The sequence below is a fragment of the Aspergillus tanneri genome, assembly GCF_003426965.1.
Source record: "Aspergillus tanneri strain NIH1004 chromosome Unknown AapTan_6_pilon_pilon_pilon, whole genome shotgun sequence".
Taxonomy (NCBI): Eukaryota; Fungi; Ascomycota; class Eurotiomycetes; order Eurotiales; family Aspergillaceae; genus Aspergillus; species Aspergillus tanneri.
Genome location: NW_022984633.1, coordinates 3,945,533 through 3,967,077, shown reverse-complemented (window position 1 = coordinate 3,967,077; position 21,545 = coordinate 3,945,533). Strand labels below are relative to the sequence as shown.

At 45.0% G+C, this 21,545-nt stretch overlaps 6 protein-coding genes and 2 non-coding genes across 8 annotated transcripts; 6 read left to right on the top strand and 2 right to left on the bottom strand.

Moving 5' to 3' along the window:
• Positions 1-1,114: 1,114 nt before the first annotated feature.
• On the top strand, positions 1,115-3,283 carry ATNIH1004_009312 (uncharacterized protein; the record flags this gene model as incomplete). The annotated part of the gene is made up of 1 exon (XM_033573906.1): positions 1,115-3,283. The coding sequence occupies one exon, from the start codon at positions 1,115-1,117 to the stop codon at positions 3,281-3,283; it is 2,169 nt and encodes a 722-aa protein (XP_033424458.1).
• Positions 3,284-5,562: 2,279 nt separating this feature from the next.
• ATNIH1004_009311 (uncharacterized protein) lies at positions 5,563-6,671 on the top strand (the record flags this gene model as incomplete). Its single annotated transcript, XM_033573905.1, has 6 exons — positions 5,563-5,674; positions 5,731-5,744; positions 5,793-5,869; positions 5,931-6,230; positions 6,289-6,437; positions 6,529-6,671. The coding sequence occupies 6 exons, from the start codon at positions 5,563-5,565 to the stop codon at positions 6,669-6,671; spliced, it is 795 nt and encodes a 264-aa protein (XP_033424457.1).
• Positions 6,672-7,991: 1,320 nt separating this feature from the next.
• On the bottom strand, positions 7,992-9,504 carry ATNIH1004_009310 (putative class III aminotransferase; the record flags this gene model as incomplete). The annotated part of the gene is made up of 3 exons (XM_033573904.1): positions 7,992-8,711; positions 8,774-9,117; positions 9,189-9,504. 3 exons carry the CDS (start codon positions 9,502-9,504, stop codon positions 7,992-7,994), a joined length of 1,380 nt encoding a protein of 459 aa, XP_033424456.1.
• Positions 9,505-10,665: 1,161 nt separating this feature from the next.
• On the top strand, positions 10,666-12,074 carry ATNIH1004_009309 (MFS transporter; the record flags this gene model as incomplete). The annotated part of the gene is made up of 4 exons (XM_033573903.1): positions 10,666-10,899; positions 10,959-10,973; positions 11,045-12,030; positions 12,068-12,074. The coding sequence occupies 4 exons, from the start codon at positions 10,666-10,668 to the stop codon at positions 12,072-12,074; spliced, it is 1,242 nt and encodes a 413-aa protein (XP_033424455.1).
• A 3,659-nt stretch (positions 12,075-15,733) lies between these two features.
• ATNIH1004_009308 (uncharacterized protein) lies at positions 15,734-16,590 on the bottom strand (the record flags this gene model as incomplete). Its single annotated transcript, XM_033573902.1, has 4 exons — positions 15,734-16,100; positions 16,161-16,276; positions 16,331-16,459; positions 16,510-16,590. 4 exons carry the CDS (start codon positions 16,588-16,590, stop codon positions 15,734-15,736), a joined length of 693 nt encoding a protein of 230 aa, XP_033424454.1.
• Positions 16,591-18,091: 1,501 nt separating this feature from the next.
• On the top strand, positions 18,092-19,058 carry ATNIH1004_009307 (SDR family NAD(P)-dependent oxidoreductase; the record flags this gene model as incomplete). The annotated part of the gene is made up of 2 exons (XM_033573901.1): positions 18,092-18,785; positions 18,841-19,058. The coding sequence occupies 2 exons, from the start codon at positions 18,092-18,094 to the stop codon at positions 19,056-19,058; spliced, it is 912 nt and encodes a 303-aa protein (XP_033424453.1).
• A 903-nt stretch (positions 19,059-19,961) lies between these two features.
• Positions 19,962-20,051, top strand: ATNIH1004_009306. The gene has a single exon. It is a non-coding gene; the product is annotated as a tRNA-Lys (tRNA).
• A 756-nt stretch (positions 20,052-20,807) lies between these two features.
• ATNIH1004_009305 lies at positions 20,808-20,896 on the top strand. The gene has a single exon. It is a non-coding gene; the product is annotated as a tRNA-Lys (tRNA).
• Positions 20,897-21,545: the final 649 nt, after the last annotated feature.

The following is a 21,545-nucleotide window of genomic DNA, read 5'->3' as shown; positions in this document are numbered from 1 at the left end:
TCGTCATGACTCTACTAGCACTCAGGTGTATCGTTTATGAACCATCTAACGAGGCTACACAATTCAACATGTCCCTGGAAATTGACTATGGTTAGCAGACGATATATTCCCTATCACTTCCATCAGCTGTCCCATATGTTAAGGCTCTGGGAGTGATGCTTGTTTTCGCGATTGCTAGCGTTGCTCTGGCTACTACTTGATATTGTCTCGAAGACACAACGGGATACTTTTATGCTTAGAGTCGTGGGGTCACAAAATGCGTTACGTATCCTGAAAATTTCATGATGATGTATGTCGAAAATCACATGATTTTAGTCGTCAACGTTCTCAATCGAGCGTCTAAATATGCCCATTGATTTGGGTGTACGAATTTACGAATGCGGATATTTTCAAAAGGGGGGTGTGGGGTAATTTCCTGTAGATTGGTTATCCAAATCATGTACTGGTATGTACTGGTATAACATATGAGTGACATTGACATCTCGGTCTAGATCTCTTTAGCATTTGTATGATGTTTGCGGTTCGTAGCCAACGACCGGCACGAGCCGCATTTACCAAATCATCAATCGCCATTCGCGCCTCCTCTAGGAATGTGGAGCCTGGCATCGGATTTTGACTCTTTTATCGTCTAGTATATTTTTGATTGACAGCTGTCGACACCACTATACTAATATGTACGGCTGGACTTAAAAATCTCAAGACGATGGCCAGAATTATACGATAGGCGGCATAACTCAGGGGCTTGCGTACTCCATGCCCAAGATGTCGTCATAGGCAGACCAACGTAAATTTTCAGTGGAATATTGGGTTTATCCTCGCACCTGGACCTCACTTCGACTTGAGAATATGCTGTTTCCTCAATGGGCAACATCCATGGGTTGTCCAGAGCCGCGTCCATCCGTGCCAATGAGAACTCAGCGCAACACATCTCTTGCTTCAAAAATGTAAGCAGATATGACCGCTATATAATTCCGAAACAACCGTCTCGACTTGGTGATTCCACGGTTCGTGTCATTGTAATTTATCTATAAAGCACGATAGTGAAAGTACTCTCCTGTATGTAGCACGACCGTCCTTACTATAATAATTATTCTGCTGGAATCTGATTAGCAATATGCGGTTTCACCTATCATATTTGATCTTAGCGACACTGACGGGAGAGATAAACGCGATCAGCCGTGCTCTCCTGGACTATCTGCAAACACACAGTCTCTCCATCAAGGATGACAAACCGTCCCATATTCCCTCGTTCACAGACCAATCGCCCCCGTACAGCGCTTGTTTGGTCGACCATACCGACTGGAAAGTTTTGTGCAATAGCGAGACTAAACATGAATGTTGGCATGCCATTGACGGCGATAATAATACTTACTGGCGAAGCCGTGACAAAAAGGCACCGCATGTTATCACAGTTGATCTGGGTCGCCCTGCCTACCATGTCAGTGCGGTCACTATGCTGCCACCACAAAGGGACGACATGAAAGGTTTGATCACCAAACACAAAGTCTTTCTGAGTGAGGATGGTGACAACTGGGGCGACCCTGTTGCGTACGGTGTGTGGCCGGAAGAGAGAAGGGAGAAACTTTCCGCATTTGAACCAAAACCAGCTCGATTCGTGCGCCTTGTTGCCGAAATGGACGGCTCCAAGCAAAGCTGGGTTGGTATCTCCGAGCTGAACATCTATGCAACGCCCTATGCTATCCCCCCAAATCCTTCCCTCGGCAGCTGGGGCCCAACACTCGACCTACCGATTGTGCCTGTAGCAGGGGCGAATGAGGCATCTGGCAGGATTGTCATGTGGTCATCCTGGGCACAGGACCTGTACTTCTCCACACCTGGTGGGCAAACAGCCATGAGTCGATGGGACCCAATTGATCGCCAAGTTTCAGGCCGAGTTGTCTCTGATACCAACCATGATATGTTCTGTCCGGGGACTGCTATTGATGGCACTGGAATGCTAGTTGTAACCGGTGGCAACGATGCAGAGCAAACGAGCCTCTACGATGCTGTAGAGGATAAATGGATTCGTGGACCCCCGATGCTCATGAGACGTGGATACCAGTCTTCTGTGACTGTCTCTGATGGGCGAGTCTTTGTGATTGGTGGTTCTTGGAGCGGTGGTGCAAGCAGAGCGAAGGATGGAGAAATATACGATCCTCAGGACAGACGCTGGACTAAGCTCCCAGAGGCCAAGGTTGATCCGATGCTAACGGATGATACCGAAGGCAGATGGAGATCTGATAACCATGGCTGGCTCTTTAGCTGGAAGAACTTGACTGTCCTTCAGGCCGGTCCTAGTAAAGCCATGAATTGGTACTCTGTTGTTGGAGATGGCGAGGTTACCCCAGCTGGTCTCCGTCTAGATGATGAGGATTCTATGTCCGGAAGCGCTGTAATGTTTGATGCCGTTGCAGGCAAGATCCTCACAGTGGGTGGTTCTCCAGACTATGAGAACTCGCACGCCACGAAAAATGCTCATTTGATCACAATTGGAGAACCCGGCGAGCCACCTAAAGTTGAAGTAGCAGGGTCAAATGGACCAGGAATGCACTATAAGCGTGTCTTCCACACCTCCGTCCTTCTACCAGACGGCACCGTGTTTATAACCGGCGGCCAAACCTTCGGAATTGCCTTTAATGAGGAGGATGTACAGTTGATACCGGAGCTCTACTTCCCTCATAACAACAGCTTTGTCCAGCTGCAGCCCAATAATATCGTCCGCGTCTACCATAGCTGGTCCCTTTTACTCCCTGACGCCACTGTTCTCAACGGTGGTGGTGGTCTTTGTGGAAACTGCTCCGCCAATCACTACGATGCCCAAATCTTCACCCCCCCCTACCTCCTCGAAAGCAATGGAGAGCGTCGCCCTCGTCCTAAAATCATCTCACTAACCAATGAAACGCTCCATGCTGGACAGGGGGTATGGGTTTCCACTGAATCCAAGATCTCCAACGCTTCCCTGATCCGCTTAGGAAGTACCACTCACACAGTCAATACCGACCAGCGGCGCATTCCGCTTTCGTTAAAGAGAATCACGGACACTACGTACAGCTTTACTATTCCTAATGAACCGGGAATTGCAATTCCAGGATACTGGATGCTGTTCGTATTCAACGAAGACGGTGTCCCTAGTGTGGCTAGAACGATTCTAATCACTGCTCCAGAGGCTTGTGGTCATGGCCATTGTGAGCATGATGAGTGTGGGGAAGACTTCCAGAGCCCTACCTGGCAGTCATGGAATCAGGTGCTCATTGAGCAGTTTAAACGTCGGTCAGGGCGGTGACATAGTCACCTGGTTAAGCTGCATGGATCTACAGAGCAAACACCTACAGCGTTCTGGTAGATGGCAGCTTGGACTCCGTACCACGCACGGATTTCAAAACACCAAACATCGCCAAGTCTTGAAAATGAAGAACGAGCAATTAATAGGAAAATATCTCCTTGTTCGTCCCGTGCATGTCTACAGTTCTTGCCATTTGGTTCTGTTAGTGATGCCTTTTTTTTTTGGCTTAAGAAAATATATATATATATCTATCATAAAGCAAATTATCTGTTGAGTTTCATAGTCTAGTCTTCCAAGTTACTTGACGCCACAAAATAATATCATTTCCTACAAATGGGCCTCAAAGAGCTGTTGTTTGTGACTGCATGACGATGATTACTGTAGGGTTACCTATCAAGCCAATTTGATACGACACCCTGGACTCTACAGCGGCTCACCCTGCCTAACTATCAGTTATATAGAAACAAATACAGAAGACCATACATAAATAACCCACCGCCACTTATCCATAGTACAATAGGGTTAAATAACAGCATCTTCGGTAATAGAAATAAGGTTTCTTGGCGAAGCTGACATGCTTTACAAATCAGGAGACTGGGCTGATAAGTCTCTTGTAAAGTCGTTAGGAGCAGGCTTATTGCACAATTTAGGAAAGCTGGAATGAATGCCGTCCAACGCCAGCCAAGTGTAGCATCCATCACAGAAACCCACTAACAAAGGCGTAATAAATGCTCCAGTGAGGCAAAAGCTAACAATTGCTACCCGTCGTTGCACAGGGGAAAATTGTTCCGCTAACGCAGCAACCGGCGAGAGTTAGAGGGCCTGCACCAAAGCAAGAATCTGTTTGTGATTCCCACAGTCATTGTCGTCACCTCCAACAATGTGAAGGTGTAGACCCTGCATTCCCTGTTAGCAACTGCAATATCTGCGAGCCAACATTTTCCTACCTAATTTCCTCCCGACCTGTGTAAGAAGCCTACTTCTCGGACATGGGTCAGGTAAGGCGGTTAAGTGGGTCATCCGGATCGATAGAATTCACGCACTATTCACCCAATGCAACAGCAGCAGAATTAGATTGCCCGGAATTGTTAAGTGTATGGTTGGAATATCTGCCTTATCTGGACATGTGTAGATGCAAGGAGAATAGTTCTTGGTTGTGTTTAAATATGATGCTCCAAAAGCCTTATTACGAAATACTGCCAGAGATGGCATGTTGACCGAAGAACTTTTTAATGTCTATACCTATACAAAATAAACATTTGAGTCATGGTTGGGAGATTGTGCGATATGTTAAACAGGCCTCTTGTTCAATCAAGCCCGTTCCCTAATCCTCGAATCGTACGCTGCTCACGTTTTACGGTGTAAGCAAGTTAGAAACACGGTCATTCCGAAGCGGGAAATAAGATTTCAAAAAGAGTATTGACGATAGGAAAATCTTATTAATATTTCATTTGAGACTACCGGCGTTACTCGGCAGAAAGACGGAAGAGTCTTCACAGCAATCCGAAAACAGGCAGACGGGTGGATGAGGAATTTGGGCGGGTTAGTTCGCTTGGGCGTAGTAGGATAAATGCAAAACCCTATTGAATCCGGCCTATCGCTACTCGTTGACTTGTTTGCAAAAAATTATTTCACCGGCGGGTTCAGCGGATAGCAAGTTGAACGCGTCTAGATCGTAGGGTGCTCTATGCAAAGAAAAATGAAAATTAGAGGAGGGCAAATAAAAGGCAGCGATTAGGTGTTCGGCTTCGACATCCTACTAACAACGGAGATTGAGCTTAAATAATCGTCGTTGAACCAGGTTACATGCCTGCGTATTATGAGAGCTTTTTATAGGGTTAGAGTGGTTTAGAAACCATGCTTACACAGATTGAAGTCGTACTTCTTTCTCTTTTCTTCTTATTATTAAATGATATTACATGAAAATGCTTCTCTGGCACATTGTGGGTTTGCTAGAAACTAATTAGTCGGAACCCTTGCGTCCGTGGAATGTAGAGTTGCATTCGTGGAATATAGCGCCACATTCCTCTTCCGTCAAACCAGAAAGTGTCTGACAGAAAGAGAAAAGATTTCCCACTCTGTCCAAAGTGCGCACCGAACGCAGCTGGTAGTTGCGCAAATGGGTAATATATTTTTGAATACCATTTGGTATTTGGATCAACGCTGTTCGCGAATAAATTAGTCAAACCAGCACTTGTTGCCTTTAATACCTTCAAAGTCCGGGCTTCTACACATCTGGGCCAATCAATTTTCGTCTTCACATCCTTTTCTTTTCCAAAATGGTTTCAAATCAGTCCGCTGACACAATGCACGATGAGCTGCCATATCTCAAGAACCACCCCAGTCTCATCTTTTTCACGGATTTTGATGGAACCATCTCATTGCAAGATTGTAAGAAGCCGTCCCTAGCTCAGAATTTCGCGATCCTATTACTGAAAAATATAAAGCCAATGACTATCTGGTACTAGATCCTACCTTGACATAGAACATTAGCTTACAATCTTCTGAGGTTGACAATCATGGCTTTGGAGTGGACAAGCGCGAGAAGCTCGAACTGGAACTCCTGAAAGGGAATATATCATTCAGGTAAAGCAGCCTATGCTTTACCTGTGTGAAATGAAATCCAGCATTTAATTAGTACTATTAGGGACTCATTCCAGACCATGCTTGACAGCGTGCGAACCCCGTTCAACGAATGTCTTCGGGCCCTCGAAGAGAACATCCAATTCGATCAGCACTTCGTTACATTCTACCACTGGGCACGAGAGCATAACATTCCCATAGTAGTGCTGTCCTCGGGCATGGAGCCCATCATCAACGCCTTGCTGAAGAGGCTATTGGGCAGCAAGCCGGAAAACATCTTCGTAGTCGCCAACGACGTTGAGTCTCGCAAAGGCAAGCATATTAACATGGATGGTGGCTGGCAAATTTCCTTTCGCGATAATAGGTAAGGAAATCCTCTTTACGGACGGAGCATGGGTATGCCACTGACCCGGACAATGTAGCCCATTCGGTCATGATAAATCACACGCGATAAAACCATACGCAGCGCTAGGCGGTCAATCTCGCCCGATCTTGCTTTATGCTGGAGACGGTGTCTCCGACCTGTCTGCCGCATCGGAAACAGACATTCTCTTTGCGAAGAGCGGGATGGGTAAGTCGGTTATGTGATAGGCCATCGCTATTTCCAAAATTCCTTCCGAAACCAACTTACATCACAATGATGCAGCTGACAGCTTCCACAGGCCTCGTCCGATACTGTGAGCAAAAGGGGATCCCATTTGTCCCTTTTAATGACTGGGCTTCCATCCTTGCCACCGTCCAGGGAATCTACGAAAATGGATACAGCAGTGTCATCGGCCATCTCTCCCCACAGGTGAAAAACTAAGATGATATCACTGACTGTCTGTCTAATAATAAGCTGGACACTCTGTCCGCCGGATAGACAGTGCAGAATGGGGAGTAGGGAAACTAGCGCCTGGCTTGTGGCAAGAGAACTATGATATTTCTTGTACTACTTTTCCGTTACTACATCTCTCTGTTCTTTCCCTGCTATAGTTCAATATCATATGTGCTTGCGCGAAATGTTCCAAGCTAGGACAAACTGGTCCGACTCCAGGCACACTACAGGAGACATCCGGTAGTAGGCCACTAATGCAGCCCTGAGACCCGCAGGGTTGTTTCAATAGTGGCAACGCAATTAAGCCAAGAAGCAAAAAAGGAGTATCAGATGCGACACACGGAGTCTATCCACCAACCGTTACTGAGTTCATTTATATGCTCCGACGAACCAAGGAATCCCGACTTTGTCGTACGTCATTTCAGATGAGCAGCTCATTCAGAAGTAACTGAGGCGGCGAATTCCACTCAACTCGCCCATGTTGAGAGTTGTAATCATCCCGTTCGATCCTTCACTTTAGACAGAAACCTCCGCAAATCGTTCTAGATCGGACCGTTTCTCATACTGTGACACCGCATTTGTCTTGGTGTCCATGGTACTGGCACTCGGATTAGGCCTTGGGTCCTACTATTCGAAAATATGCCTGTCCCTTACGCCTCTAAGTGCCCGATTTAGGCAAAGGGCCAAATGCCAGGGTCACCAAAAATGCACCTCAGTCTGCATTCACCTCCAATGCTTTCCCTAAGGTGACATCCGTATATGGCCGAGACCTAACTCCCATCGCGTAGTTTCCAATGTCTTAGGGACTAGCACATGCCATGCCAATGGTTTACAGACACTCGGGTGATACTTCGCCATAGAATCGAGAGCTAGTGTTTCAACCACGCCGGATTGTGTGTCTCAACTATCCCGAGTCTATTGTTCTACAGGGTGTCAACCGCAGATGGGCGGACACTAAAGGGACCATAATTTCAAAAGTAAACGTTCCAAGGTATACTGGTTGGTGAAACCGCATTTATGTCCTCTCTGATGGCCACTAAGCCACTAATATTTTTGATTCTCAGCTACCACTTTCATTCATTGGACCGGTTCGTAGGTGACGGCTTATTCGCAACGCGAAAGCCTGGGGAAAGCTAGGCCATAGATAGTGTGCCAGAACTGCCTGTTACGGAGCAGTAAATCGCCTGCGTCCTGGGAAAGAGCAAACAAAAAAAACTCAATTAATTAATACTAAGGTAACCTTAAAAACAACCCTAACTTTTGCATGTTCCAGTTCCTTAAACCTCTGTATCAATGCCAGCTCACCAACTACCCTCTGACAGCAGATTTGATCTCCTTCCACACACTGTCCATGACTTTGACCACGCGCCTCACAATTTCATCAACGTCCTGCTTTTGGACGATGTATGGTGGTGCCAAAAGGAATTGGTCGCCACTCCAACCATCAGCAGCCCCGGTAGCAGTGAAAATGCAAATGTCATAGCCCTTTTCAAGTCCTCGCGCGCGAATTCGTTTAGCAATGTTCAGCCTCGAATCGAAAGGAGCCTTGGTGGCTTTATCCTTCACGATCTCCACAGCCCAAAAGAGCCCGCGCCCTCGAACGTCTCCCACAAGAGGGTGCTCTCCAAGATGCAGTTTAAGCTGTTCTCCGAGGTATTCCCCCATACAGCGAGCATTCTCGATCAGGTTATTTTCCTGAATGTAACGCTGAGTAGCGAGTGCTGCCATGCATATGAGTGGCTGTGCCTGGTAAGTTTGTGAGTGAAGAAATAGTCCACCACCTTCTTTCAGCCCATTAATGACACGGTCGTGAACCAACAGGGCAGAAATCGGAGCGTATCCTCCACCAAGGACTTTTCCCACGGTCTGAATGTCAGGAACAACACCATCGTGCTGCCACGCATGCTGGGCGCCTGTGCGGCCAAGGCCGCACATAATCTCATCGAAGATTAGAAGGGCTCCATGGCGGTCACAGACTTCCTTCATGGCACGTAGATATCCTGGCAACGCTGTAACACAACCTAAGGCCTGGGATGCGGATGGGAGTTAGAATGCGTTCAGGGGGTAAAACTCCCGACTGTCTGACTTACCGTGCCGACCATGGGCTCCACAATAAAGGCACAGACTGTTTCGGGACCGAGCCTTTGGAATTCGTCTTCAAGCTCCTCTTTCAGTCGAGCCACATATTCCTCAACGGTTTCTCCTTCCCTCATATCTCGCCACGGGTGACAGGGAGACACCTGAGACACATTCTTAAGCAAGAGAGGCTCAAACAGTGTCTTCCTAGCTTTGATATCGCCAACGGAGAGTGCACCAAGGGTACAGCCATGCCACGAGCCTCGTCGCGAAATGAAGTTCAGCCGTGGCGATTGCGGCGATAACTCAGCAAAATACTGGTACGCAAGTTTAAGCGCCGCCTCAACAGCTTCAGAGCCTGTACCTCGTCGAGATTAGTGTTCATAAGCGACGTCTGTAGTATCAATTGAGTGTATGGTAGTGACAAACCGGATCCAAGTATGCAAGCCCGTGAAAGCTGCCCGCCGGTAGACTTGACCAACAAGTCAGCCAGTTCAAGGGCAGGAGTAGTCTGGAAGTACCCAGGATGAGCGTACGCCACCGCTTCCAGTTGGCGAATGATTGCATCTTTCACAGCTTTGTTGCCATGACCGATGGCCGAAACGGCAGCCCCGCCTGTTGCATCTAGGATCTTCTGGCCATTTTCGAGTGTAAAGTAAATTCCTTCAGCAGACTTGACAGTAGGAGGAGAAGGACCCTCAGTAACACTTTGATAAAGGTATGTATCACTTTCGATGGAACCCATTATGTTAGAAGTTATAAACTGTTGGACTTGAAACTGCAGTTCAGGCACTGGGGGACGGAGAGAATCTAAAATATAAGCCAGAGTAATAGTTCCTGCGTCGAGCGAGTCTATAACATCTCATGGATGTAGACTTACCTTTTAGTTACATTGACTTCTCTTTTCGTCTGCAAATGGAAGTGGCCTAATTGTTCATAGATGCTTGCACTACATGATTCCGGAAGTGGAAAGATGATAAGCTAGGCCCTCACTCCACTTGGCCGGTTTAGCACAGTTGACTGATATAGGTCTCCCCATAAGTTACAGGTCAAGGGGGAAAGTAAAAGGAATTTACACGATTGCATGTGCCCGTTATTGGATAGGAAGACAAAAGATGCCTGGTCTAGACCTTGACAGACCCATGGGCGCGTTTTGTTCTGCCTCGTCCGGCCTATAGGCTGGCCCGCCTTGACCTCCGGGCGGTTTAGGATGAAAGGTCGCTGGCGTGCGGGTGTAGACCAAAACAGACAAAATAACAGTAATCTTTTAGCCGAATCAGCGAATTATCAATCATAATTAGGACATCTATACAAAAACGGGCCGCCCATTTGTCCCACCGTGCGGGCCTAAACCTCCCGGCCCATGGGCCGGGTCTGTCAAGGCACGACCCCACCCCAACCGGAAACGTCGTTTTCGTAAATGTCATGATAGACGTATTTCAGATGTCACATCATTTGGTAGATGTCATGAAAGGTATCATAAGGATAGTGGGGCGCGGGCCGTGACATCCAGTTCCGTTTGCGTTACTCCCCAGTTAATTTAATGACGTTAAGGACTCAGACTCCGAAGACTCTGGAACCTTCGCAGTTACATCAGTTACATCTTACACCTGTTTTGCCTAGGTCCGGAACTTTACTAGACCTTTTCTATGAAAGTCGGGGTAACTTGTCTCACCTTGGAATGGTACCGGATTAAGGCAACTGGGATGTAGATTCCTTATCCGCTTGTAGCATCGCAAAAATCTCGGTTCCGATATACCACTACAGAAAGCGATTCGAGCCAATTTCACTCCCTACAGTATCTTATCATCCACTGTGATGTCTCTGCGTCTTTCTCAATATTTTCTCAGTCGTTTATTTGATCCTACATTTGGTTTCCTCGATCCACTGCCAGTGGTAGCTCACAATGTCGCCGACCACTTCTTCAGATGATCCGACAACCCCATTGCTACAATCAGCTAGGGAGAGGCCTGTAGCAGCTGCAGATGAGATACTAGAATCCCAGAGAGATGCTGATGGTGAGCTGCATGGATCAGAACTGGCCCTAGAAAAGTGGAATGAGCCTGTTATCAACGCATGGCGAGTTCTTGCTGCCTTCTTCAGCTTCATCGTTGTTGGCGCAAATGATGGAACATATGGTGTATGTGGAAAGAAAGCCCCATAGCTTTTTAGAAGTCTGCTAATGTGTTTGCCTTTCAGGCATTAGTCCCTTATGTATGCGACTCCCTATGGATGTCTGCCCCGACACGGAGTAGCATCTGACGAAGACTAATTTGCTGATTTAGCTTTGTGATCACTACGAAGTAGACTATGCCACTGTGTCTGTGGTCTTTCTTTCCCCTTGCGTCGGGTATGTTGCTGCTGCTCTAGTGAATAATTGGGCCCACGCGCGCTTTGGACAGAGAGGCGTTGCACTTCTTGGATCGGGTGCTCATATAATTGCCTATCTCTCCTCCACACAGCATCCGCCCTATCCCGTGCTTGTTCTCCTCTTTGTATTGGCTGGACTAGGTAATGGTCTTCTTGATGCGGCATGGAATGCTTGGATTGGAGTTATGGCAGACAGCAACAGATTGATGGGAATCCTCCATGGCTTCTATGGCCTCGGTGCGGCATTAGCACCGTTGACTGCTACCTCTCTGATCACCACTCGTGGATGGCACTGGTATCATTATTACTACCTCATGGCGAGTGGTGCACTAATTGAGATCTTAACGCTAGTTCCTGCGTTCTGGTCGGCGCGAGGTAGATCAGTCAAGGAAGAGCATCAAAGCAACTGGGACAGAGCACACGCCAAACGTTCCTGGAAGGAAATATTGTGCAGCAGCCCCACGATACAGTCACTTGGATCTCCTGCAACATGGATAATCTGTTTATTCATTTTTATTTATGCTGGGGTTGAAATAACCATTGGGGGTTGGGTTTTCACGTTCCTTGTCCGCCAACGAGGCATACCTGAATTCGCGGCCGGTATGGCAACTTTTATTTACTGGGCAGGGCTCACTTTGGGCCGTGTGCTCCTCGGATTCGTGACTGCATATCTACAAATCGGCAAATATACGGTGGTTCTGTACTTGGCAACATGTCTAACTCTCCATATTGTGTTCTGGTTTGTGGAGGAGTTCAAGGTCTCGGTAATTGCAGTTGCTTTGTTAGGGTTTTTCCTCGGTCCATTGTTCCCGGAAGCAGTCATTGCTTTGGCCAACCTTTTGCCCAAGCATTTACGTATCGCCGGTATTGGAATTGCTGTTGCTCTAGGAAGTGCTGGTGGGTGTGTGTTCCCATTTATAACAGGGGCTCTTGCAAAGGTTGTAGGCATCCAAATCCTCCATCCGATGCTTCTACTGATGCTCACCCTTTGCTTATCAAGTTGGCTTATCCTTATATTGATGTCAAGACGGGAAAAATTCTGATGAGCTTACTGGATATGTTATATACTGGGTGATTTATCTACGCTCTGGAAGTTATCCAGACAGCTTCTATTTTACAGGGGGGGCCTGCGCGTGTGGCAATACGGCTAGATAAGATTATCTAACTGTGATAAAAAGTGAAGTTTGTGCGATCAGTCTCTCTCTGTCATTCAACTTTGTGATAACGAGTGATATATGCTGCCAAAGACTAGATCAATGGTCGATATTGGAGCTCGAGGCTTTACATAGATTTGTATACATGTAAATGTGGACTGAACTTCTACCATGATGGCTCCATGCCCAGTTGGTAAACGCAGCAATCGACACAGGAATAATACACTGGTCTATATGTCTTTCTACACCCACTGGAAGTAACCAATCACAGGTGAGTTTGCATATTATGGCAACTGGGTTGCTACTCTTTGTTTTTCACAACCGAACAATAAGGCGGAGGATGTTGTAATTGTTTTAGTTTCTGGACTTTATCATAAAATACAAACATCTGGGAAATCTAAATCAGGCCTCCATAATGGCCCCCACTTATGTTCACATTCTTATAAGGCCAAAATACTGTTCTGAGTCTCGCAGTGACCTGGAGCAGCACGGAAAATGCTGCATTGCTGGAGGAGGAACAATTTGTGGAGGGATGCTGAGAGGAGCTCTACTCAATAAGCTAGGATGGAAGAGTAATTGTTTTAAATGCTTCCCCCCTGCAACCCCAAAGTGGCTCGCACGTTTGTTTCCTAACCAGCTTTGGTAAGTCATAAAATCGTTGAAAGGACTTATTGTCTATCTATATTTACCTGTCCAAACTGGAGACTAATTCACATACTGCACCTAATGAGCCATTCGAAAATAATAATTGACAGCAGCAGGAGAGGGGCGAGGACAGCAAAAACGCAAACAAGCCAAAGACCCATATGCATATGGCCGTATGTATCATTGCATTTCCGCAAGATCAGGCGCGACGCAAGGTCTGATAGCCACTCCAAAAATAACCTCAGTGGTAAAAAAACTGGCCACCTATTTTATGTTGTAGGATCCCATGTACCATATCCAGAAATGGAAGTTGAGAATTTAGGTCCTTGACTTCAATTCTCCTTAGTATCAGGTCTCGAGCGACTGTCTTCATGGATTGCAGTAATAGCGATGTTTTCTCCAGACTCTGGAATTAATCCTTGTGGACCTCGGCTTCCGCCTGTGCATGAATACTATTTGTTGAACTACTAGGCCATTTCGTGTCCATCGAAGAAATGCTCTGTGCTCTACTATCAGTATACATAAGTAGATCATCTTAACCGATGCACATTTACCAGATATTCAGTCATCCTGCCGTAGCTAATTTTCTCTCAAAGCACGTACCAAGAGATATAAATGGAAGATATAACCGAAACAGCCATCATTATATATTTATAAAGCGCAAAGTACGTCATGTTCACGCTATCCTAGCCTGGATCTAGCAAGGGTTAGCACTTACGAAACCAAAAGGGTTAGCGGAATTAATCTACCGATTCATGATGCAATATGGCCGAGCCCAGGAACTATTTGTGTTTACTGGTAATGATATTTATGCGCATAAGTGATTCGGGTACTGTCTGCGTGGTTAATAAAATGCAGAGCTAGAGGTGTTCGCTAAGATGTTCGATTGTCCTAGAGATCCACCAAAAAAAAGGAAAAAGAAAAAGAAAAAGAAAAAATGCACTTGATAGACAAGTATCGTCCGAACAGACACTCTATCTGTTCAAATAAAAAAAGCTTGAGAGAGCTGGCCTGTACTGGAACCGGACTTATTCTGCTCCCTAGTCTCTTTAGGTCATGTTATATTAAATATTGAGCAACAACGACAAGCCCTAGAACTCCGTGGGCTTGAACTTCGATTAAGAAATAGAAGAAGCACGAGAACAACAGATTCAAATCAGGCAAAGCAGCTTCAAAATGAAAAAGAGATAGAATTCATGGAACGGAGGGCAAAATTACGTCAAATAAATAATGAAATGCTATATCAGTTATAAGTTAACTATAGAGTAGCTAAGTTTCTATATATATAGCATTATCATCGTATCGACAGCATTCAGGAATTCTGGACGTATGGTAACCAGTATTTGATTTTCCGCTCACCGCCCCATTTCTTTTGAACGAGAGATGCTTGGAGAATGCGTTAGCGTATAAGATACATGTCAACTTAGAAACACCACGCACCTCATAGTAAAGAGCTTCGTTTGTCTTTTCGTATGAACTAGACTTAATGATAGCGCCTGCTCTAGCCGGAGAAGAGGAGAACAATGAAAGCCCAAAATCATACTGAAATTTAAAATGTTCGTAGATCTAGTCGTGCCCATCCATTTTTATATAGAAGTCTAAGAAGTATGTCGAGGTACTTCTTTGTCACAGGAAATTTGTCTCGTGTTTAGTGCAGAGCGCATACTTTGGAGTAAATTTATTCTTGATATGTTGTCGTCTCTGTTAGCAAATATTATATTAATTGAGCGAAAAAGAATAAACATTATAAGCATCATGTTTAAACACTTCTGGAATTTGTATCGACATTTCTCCCTCCCATTCACTTACAAAGCAGGAAAGATTTTGCAAGGCAATGTGCTAACTTGGTAAATGACCCTCACAAGGGACTGTAAAGCTCTCGGACAGTAGCTTAACGATTTGCATAGAAGATGAGCATTATCGTCTCAAAAATATACATTCTCAGATTGGTTTCTGGACAGCATCCTTCTGGATTGTTAATAGTGGCTAATAATCTTTAGTCTTGTAAGGCGTGAAAGTAGATATTATTTAGTCTCCATCTATCAATAGTTCGTTCACCCCTCTCGTCTGTGACTGGGGATGTTTGCTTGCAGCGGATAATATCTTCTTTATTAATCGGGCCTTGTTGTTAATCTTCTGTCAACCCGCGCGATTCTGCAAGATTTCGAAGCTTCTTGTGGTATTCTACTTTGGTAGAGCCATGTGTGGTCAGGTGAGTAGTGTTGTTACAAAAATTCCAATAGGATATAGAACAAAAACTTGGATTAAATATGGAGAGCCGTTTCTATTTATCAACAGAAAAATAGGACTAAATCTTTATGAAATTTCCTCACTCACCCACGCTGTCACCAAAATTACCCGCACTCACTCCAAGTCTTAGCGGCAGTCAGCTATAAAGCAGCAAGTCACCCAGGGCGTTTAGTTATTGGCCGCATTTATAGGTATAGCTGGCTTAAGTACGGCTGAGCGCACAGGAAGTCCTGTTTTCTACACCCTGTGGTCGTATGTGCTGGAGGATAAGCAGCATTGAATATTATTCCTCTCAAAGCTGCAGTGGAGCTAAGAAGCTTTGCATGGTGGTATGCAAGGTGGTGGTTGTTCTCTTCTTGTACACTTCTACATTAATTGCTTGTATACAGCGAATATTTTTTCTGATCCTAGTAGGCCCTGTTTAATCTTGCAATATAAGGGATGTTGATATATACAGGGCTAACATAAATAAATAGCTGTCGAACACTAAACAGGTAGTACACGGAGGCAGTTAGGAGGGTGAAAGCAATAGTATAGGCTATAGTAATAAAAATACTACCCTATCAAAGAAGCCGCAAGCATGACAAGCCCGCCAAACCCATCCATTCCCGAGCACCATTCCCCCCAATTTGCAGTGCTCCTTAGAGCCCCAGAATTCAGGGAGTTATGGAGCAGCGCCGCATCACTACAATATAGCTGGCCCTCATCTAGTTTGACAAGGTCACCGTTTGCAGCCAATCCAAAGGAAGTCTGAGCCCCAGGTCCCCTCTCACTTTCCGTCTTCCATGCAAACTCATCAACTGCTTCCCATAGTTGTTTCGTCGCCGGTAGTGGTGCCAGAATGAGGTCCGTTTGCAGATTGCACAGCGCCGCTGGCTCGAAATAGACTAGCATATTCACTGCCTGATAGACCACGCAGAGTCTTTGATTCAATTAGTATCTTACGTTCAGCTCATTAAAATAGAGTGGATAGGAATCCAACCTTCGTTTTGATTCCTCGAAAATCCAATCTTTCCAGCCTTTTTCGAGATCGTAATTGCATAGCGCAGGCTGCGTGTTGCATGTAATGTCGCTGCGGGTTAGTTGTTTTGCTATGACCTACAGCATGTTAATAGAGCTACAGTAAGAGAAAAGAAGCGGGACTAGACCTACGGTCACTGTTGTCAGAAGTAGAGAATCAAAGTTATTGTGATCTGTCTCGCCTTCATCCAACCTTCTGAGAATATAAATTAAAAGGGCTTGCATAGCAGCAAGCAGCTCCCATTGATTTAACTTCAAATGCTAAAACTGCTAATCAGCCCTGTTTGGCCCCTCTCGTAAACACAACCTACCTCTTCACAGAAACGTTCACATTCCAGTCGCACATTTTTCCAGAACAACTTTCGACTCCCCTGGACACCGCTGCTGATCATATGCATTAAATTTATGCAGTTTGTTAGTGGCTCCATGTCACTATTCTCAACATTGGAAGATATCAAACGCGGATGGATAAAGGGTGGAAGGGTATTGTGGCGCAGCATCATCAGGGGGTAGGATTTCAGGGTGTGGAGCATGAGATTGGCGGTTCTTCGCGCTCCTGTCTTTATTTTCGGGCGTTGGATAAGTAATCGGAGAGTGTTCGTTGGTAGTGTTGTTACTGATACATTGGGAGACAAGATGGCTTGTTTTGCTTGAAATGTTTGATCGGTCGAAGGTGTTGAGTGACGAATCAATATCGACTCTGTTGAAGGATATTGAACGGTCTCGTTTGTCTGTTGACTCAAAAATTCGGTAAAATTAACCTCTGGGTTATCCCAATCGAAATATTCCCCTCTAAGATTTGGGAACTCTAGATCTGATATAACAAGCGCACTATCGAGACTTATATCACCATCGTTGCTTGCTTCTTGACGATTCTCGACTCTGGGAGAACCTGTTACTACTGAAGGAGCCGTCCTCCACCGTTCGGCCGGCGTATCATCATTGTGCTGCTCTGTGCCTTTGGGCGTGTTTGCCGGATAATGGCATTCAATGGCCTTGGTTATGCACCCCGAGCATTCGGGACGCCTATTATCACAACGTGCTTTTCTTCTTGCACAAGAAATACAAGAACGAGAACGAGTAGTACGGCCAGCTCTTCTCGACCGACAGTAGTACCCATGTCTCTTCAGTGTGGACTCTAAATATCATACTATTAGTACAGACTCGGCGTCATGAAGTAACATCTGTTGAATGAACAACTCACGCTTATCGAACGGTTTATTGCACTGCCTGCAGCGCAGAACAGGCTGTACATCTCCTTCATACATTTCAAATTAAACCGCAGCAAATTATAGGAATTGTACAAGGTCTATATATACATTCATCATATTTGTCAGCATTTGTCAGCAGAGAATCCTTCGTCTTCTTCTTTTTTGTAAACTAATTTCAAGTGTATCTACTTTCCTATGGAATAATTATTATATTTAGATAAGTCCTCCTACGCTTTAGTTACAAAGAAAAGAATTGAAAAGTCTTTGTTCTAAAAGGGAGAAGTCGAACAAAGTTTAGTACCAGTAGTATAGATAGAGTGGATTCTAAGGATCTTTTTACTATAGATACTTTTGTTTATATTACCATGAATACAGTGAAACTAGCATTGTACAATTTACTTGAACTCAATTAAAATGCCTGTGCGTGCTTAATTTTATAGAATTGTTGTTATAATAGTATCTCCGTTCAGAATTGCCCCCGGGCGGAACAGTTTGTTAATTGGAAGCATCACTGCCTGGATTCAGAATAGTCTGTTGGGCGGAACATTTTGCATACCTACACATTGCACAACTCCGTCAATGAATCGGAGTTTCAAATATAACTATATATAAAGATGTGCTCAACAACAAGTTTCTCATCCAACAATCGACCCACCCATCCTCCATCAATCTTACAATCACCATGGCTCCTTTTCCCTCCCCAACCTCAACCTGGCACACGAAAACACACCAATCCATCTCTCCCACCCGTCCCGAGCTTTCTGTCAGAGGCAAGACTGTGATAGTAACAGGAGGAGGCACAGGCATCGGTGCAGAGACCGCTCGCTACTTCGCCGCAGCAGGCGCGTCTCGCATCGCCCTCCTCGGCCGGAGGGAACAGCCCCTTCTCGACACCAAAGACTCCATCGAGCATAAGTTCCCCGAAGTCGAGGTATTCGTGTCTTCCACCGATGTCACGAAGAAGAGTGAAGTCGACGCGGCTTTCTCAAAGTTTCTCGGCGACGGAAAAATCCATGTTCTGGTCAGCAATGCGGCCATAATTGGGCCCCAGGATCCCGTGAGGAATGTGGACGGCGACAAGTTTCTCGAAGCCATTCAGCAGAATCTTAAAGGATCATTGCTCATTGCACAGGCGTTCCTTCGCTACGCCACGACGGATGCAGTCGTCATTGAGGTTTCTTCCTCTGCTGCGCATCTGAACTTTGCTGCGGAGTTTGCGTCATATAGCATTGCTAAGATGGCGGTATTTCGGCTTTGGGATTCCGTCGCCTTTGCGAACCCGGAAATAAGCGTTTTTCATGTTCAGCCTGGTGTGGTGGACACTGACATGAATAAGGAAGCCGGGGGAGTCGATGCGGTCGGCTTTGCGGATGACGGTAAGTGGAATGACAGCTTGTTGAGTGGAACATCTTGAAGCTGACTTAGACTGAGTTTCTCTACCTGCGAGCTTCAATGTTTGGCTTGCAAGCCCCGAAGCGAGGTTCTTGAAGGGCAAGTTTCTGTGGGCAAACTGGGATGTCGATGAACTCAAGGTCCAGGCCAAAGAGATTGAAGCCAGTGCGCAGCTTAGTATCGGGCTTGTTGGATGGCCGTTTCAGAATGCCGGTTGGAAGACCATTTGGAAGTCTCGGGTTAATGGTGATGCTTAGCTACGGGTAGTATTTACTGAGTCAAGAGGACAGAGAAGAGCAATATATTTGTATTTGTTATAATTGTTTAATTCTTGGGCTTCTCGCAGCCGTTGGCTGCTTGCAGTCTCTGGCTCGTAGTGCAAGTATAAAGAATGGATTATTTACTCTTATTTTTGTTATATATATCGTAGCTAAACAAAGACACTTCTACTTCTTATGTTAAGATAAAAAGATTGAATTAACTCTATTTGTCTATATTAATGTATTATAACTTTTTTCTCGTTAACAGAGAATAGAATCCAGTTTAGCTTTCAATGGTCTGTCCAGAATCGTGCTAACGTAGATGCATTAAATCTGCCGCTCTGAAATTTGTCTTCTCTCTATTTCGTAACTGTTTCCTGCGTGGTTGCTAGAGAGACGACATAAATTATGCTTTCGTCTACAGGGAATATGATCTGGATCATCCGATCCTTCTATACGATGTGTAGAAATGGTGTCATACCTTACTTTAGGAATCATGCTTCTTGATTTTATTTATTATATGGATCAATTTACAGAGAACAAAAAGGTATCAAACTCCTCTTAATAGGATCCATTACGCTGAGAAAGAATAAATATAATAAGACCAGGGGGTGGTAACTGGTAAGGGAAAAGAGAGAGTGGGCTCGGCTCACAACACTGGACTCTCCTTTCATATTTGTTTACTTTCTTTTTCTCCTTCCTTCAACGATTCTTTTTTATATATAGCCTATCCTATAGGTTCTACTAGTTTAGCCCTTGGCAAAAGCTCTCTAGTGCCACACTTGCCCAAAAGTCCTTCATATTTCGTTATGTTACTTCACGTTCTTCATTGGCGGACCTCTCGGAATGGTATAAATTCAAATCTATAACTTTCTTTTGCAAAAAGCTGTACCCAAAGTAACCTGGCTAGCTCAATTGGTCAGAGCGTCTGACTTTTAGTAATCTGAAAGAGTAATCAGAAGGTTGGGAGTTCGAGCCTCCCGTCGGGTGCTTTTTTTTTTTACTCATTATTTACCTAGACGGTTGGTTCACTGATCCTAAAAGAGGTCTGTCTGGCTAGGCTACACTTAGCAAGCCGCTTTATAACTAATAACCAACACCTTTCAATTGCATATAGAATATGATGACCTACCAAAGCATATATATCCTAACTAGTTTGCAGACCTCCTCCCCCCAATGCGGGTCACAGGCTAATCTGGATTACATATAATCTACTATCTATCTACGACGCCTATCATTCATCACTGTCACAACCACTTTGGTGATCCCTTCCTCGCTAACTAGCTAGCTCTAGAAGCTGAAGACCGACTGACATATATAACTTCTATCCTCTAAAACCATAGGACGTAGTTACTATATAAAGTCATACTGCCTTCTGTGGTTATTCCGGTTCGTATTGTGGTTTGTTATGCGTAGCTAGTACTTTGTTAGTCTTTGTCTAGGTAAGTTATTAAACAGCGAGCTATTCAGGTAAGTATGCAATGGCTTAATCTCAGTTAGCAAGTACTAACCTGCTACTTGACAATACGGTCAACGTATCATAGCAGTCACTACCAAGAAGGGATGCAATAATTTAATAAAAACCACAATACTAAAATTGTTTTTCATTATGTTAAATTTACAGTAACCTTGTATAACGCCACAAGAGGTAGCCATATTAAGTATCCAACAACTTTGCGGAGTCGAAAGGTCGGCAAGGACCTTTTCCTTGCCTTATTTCAAAAAAATTGACTGAACCTTCAGTCAACCTGGCTAGCTCAATTGGTCAGAGCGTCTGACTTTTAGTAATCAAAAGAGTTATCAGAAGGTTGGGAGTTCGAGCCTCCCGTCGGGTGTCTTTTTCCAATTTCTTTTTTTGAAATCTGATGAAATCTTTTGTTGTGCCTGCGTCACGGCGTGGAGGAGAATACCGCTCAGGAAGCTTTTCACCCCCGCTTTCTGGCTTCTCTAACGTCATTCCATCTGTTGGCTATAAATCCATGCAATTGATCTATCGTCAGGCAGCCACTTTCAAGAGCCGACTTTAGGTATTCTTGCTTCTCCTCGGAGTCAAAACATGACACCCAAATATCAGTAATTAATACGTGAGAGCACTCTGTTAAGTCGCCCAATAAATAATTCTTGTGTGAGACGCTGATGATTGTCGCTTGTCCAAGAATATATTTCGTGGGCTTTGAGATCCTGAAGCAATTCATTATAAAAAGGATTTAGTATCGTACGTACCGCTAAGCTGTCGGCTGCCTCGGACCAATAGCTATGGATCTTCATACTTGGCAAGAGCACGAAAATAAGGGTAGAGAGTGAAATAAGTATCTTTCGAGTACTAAGTTTTTTTTTGCCACATTTAGACAAGCGCCGCCATGCCTCGATTCTCTCCTGGAGCCAAGGCAGGAAATGAACCTTTTGAAAACACGTCATTGGGTTAAAAGGCACTAGGTCATTGATGTTACCCTCCAGCCCAGGCTGGGCATTCACAGATTACCC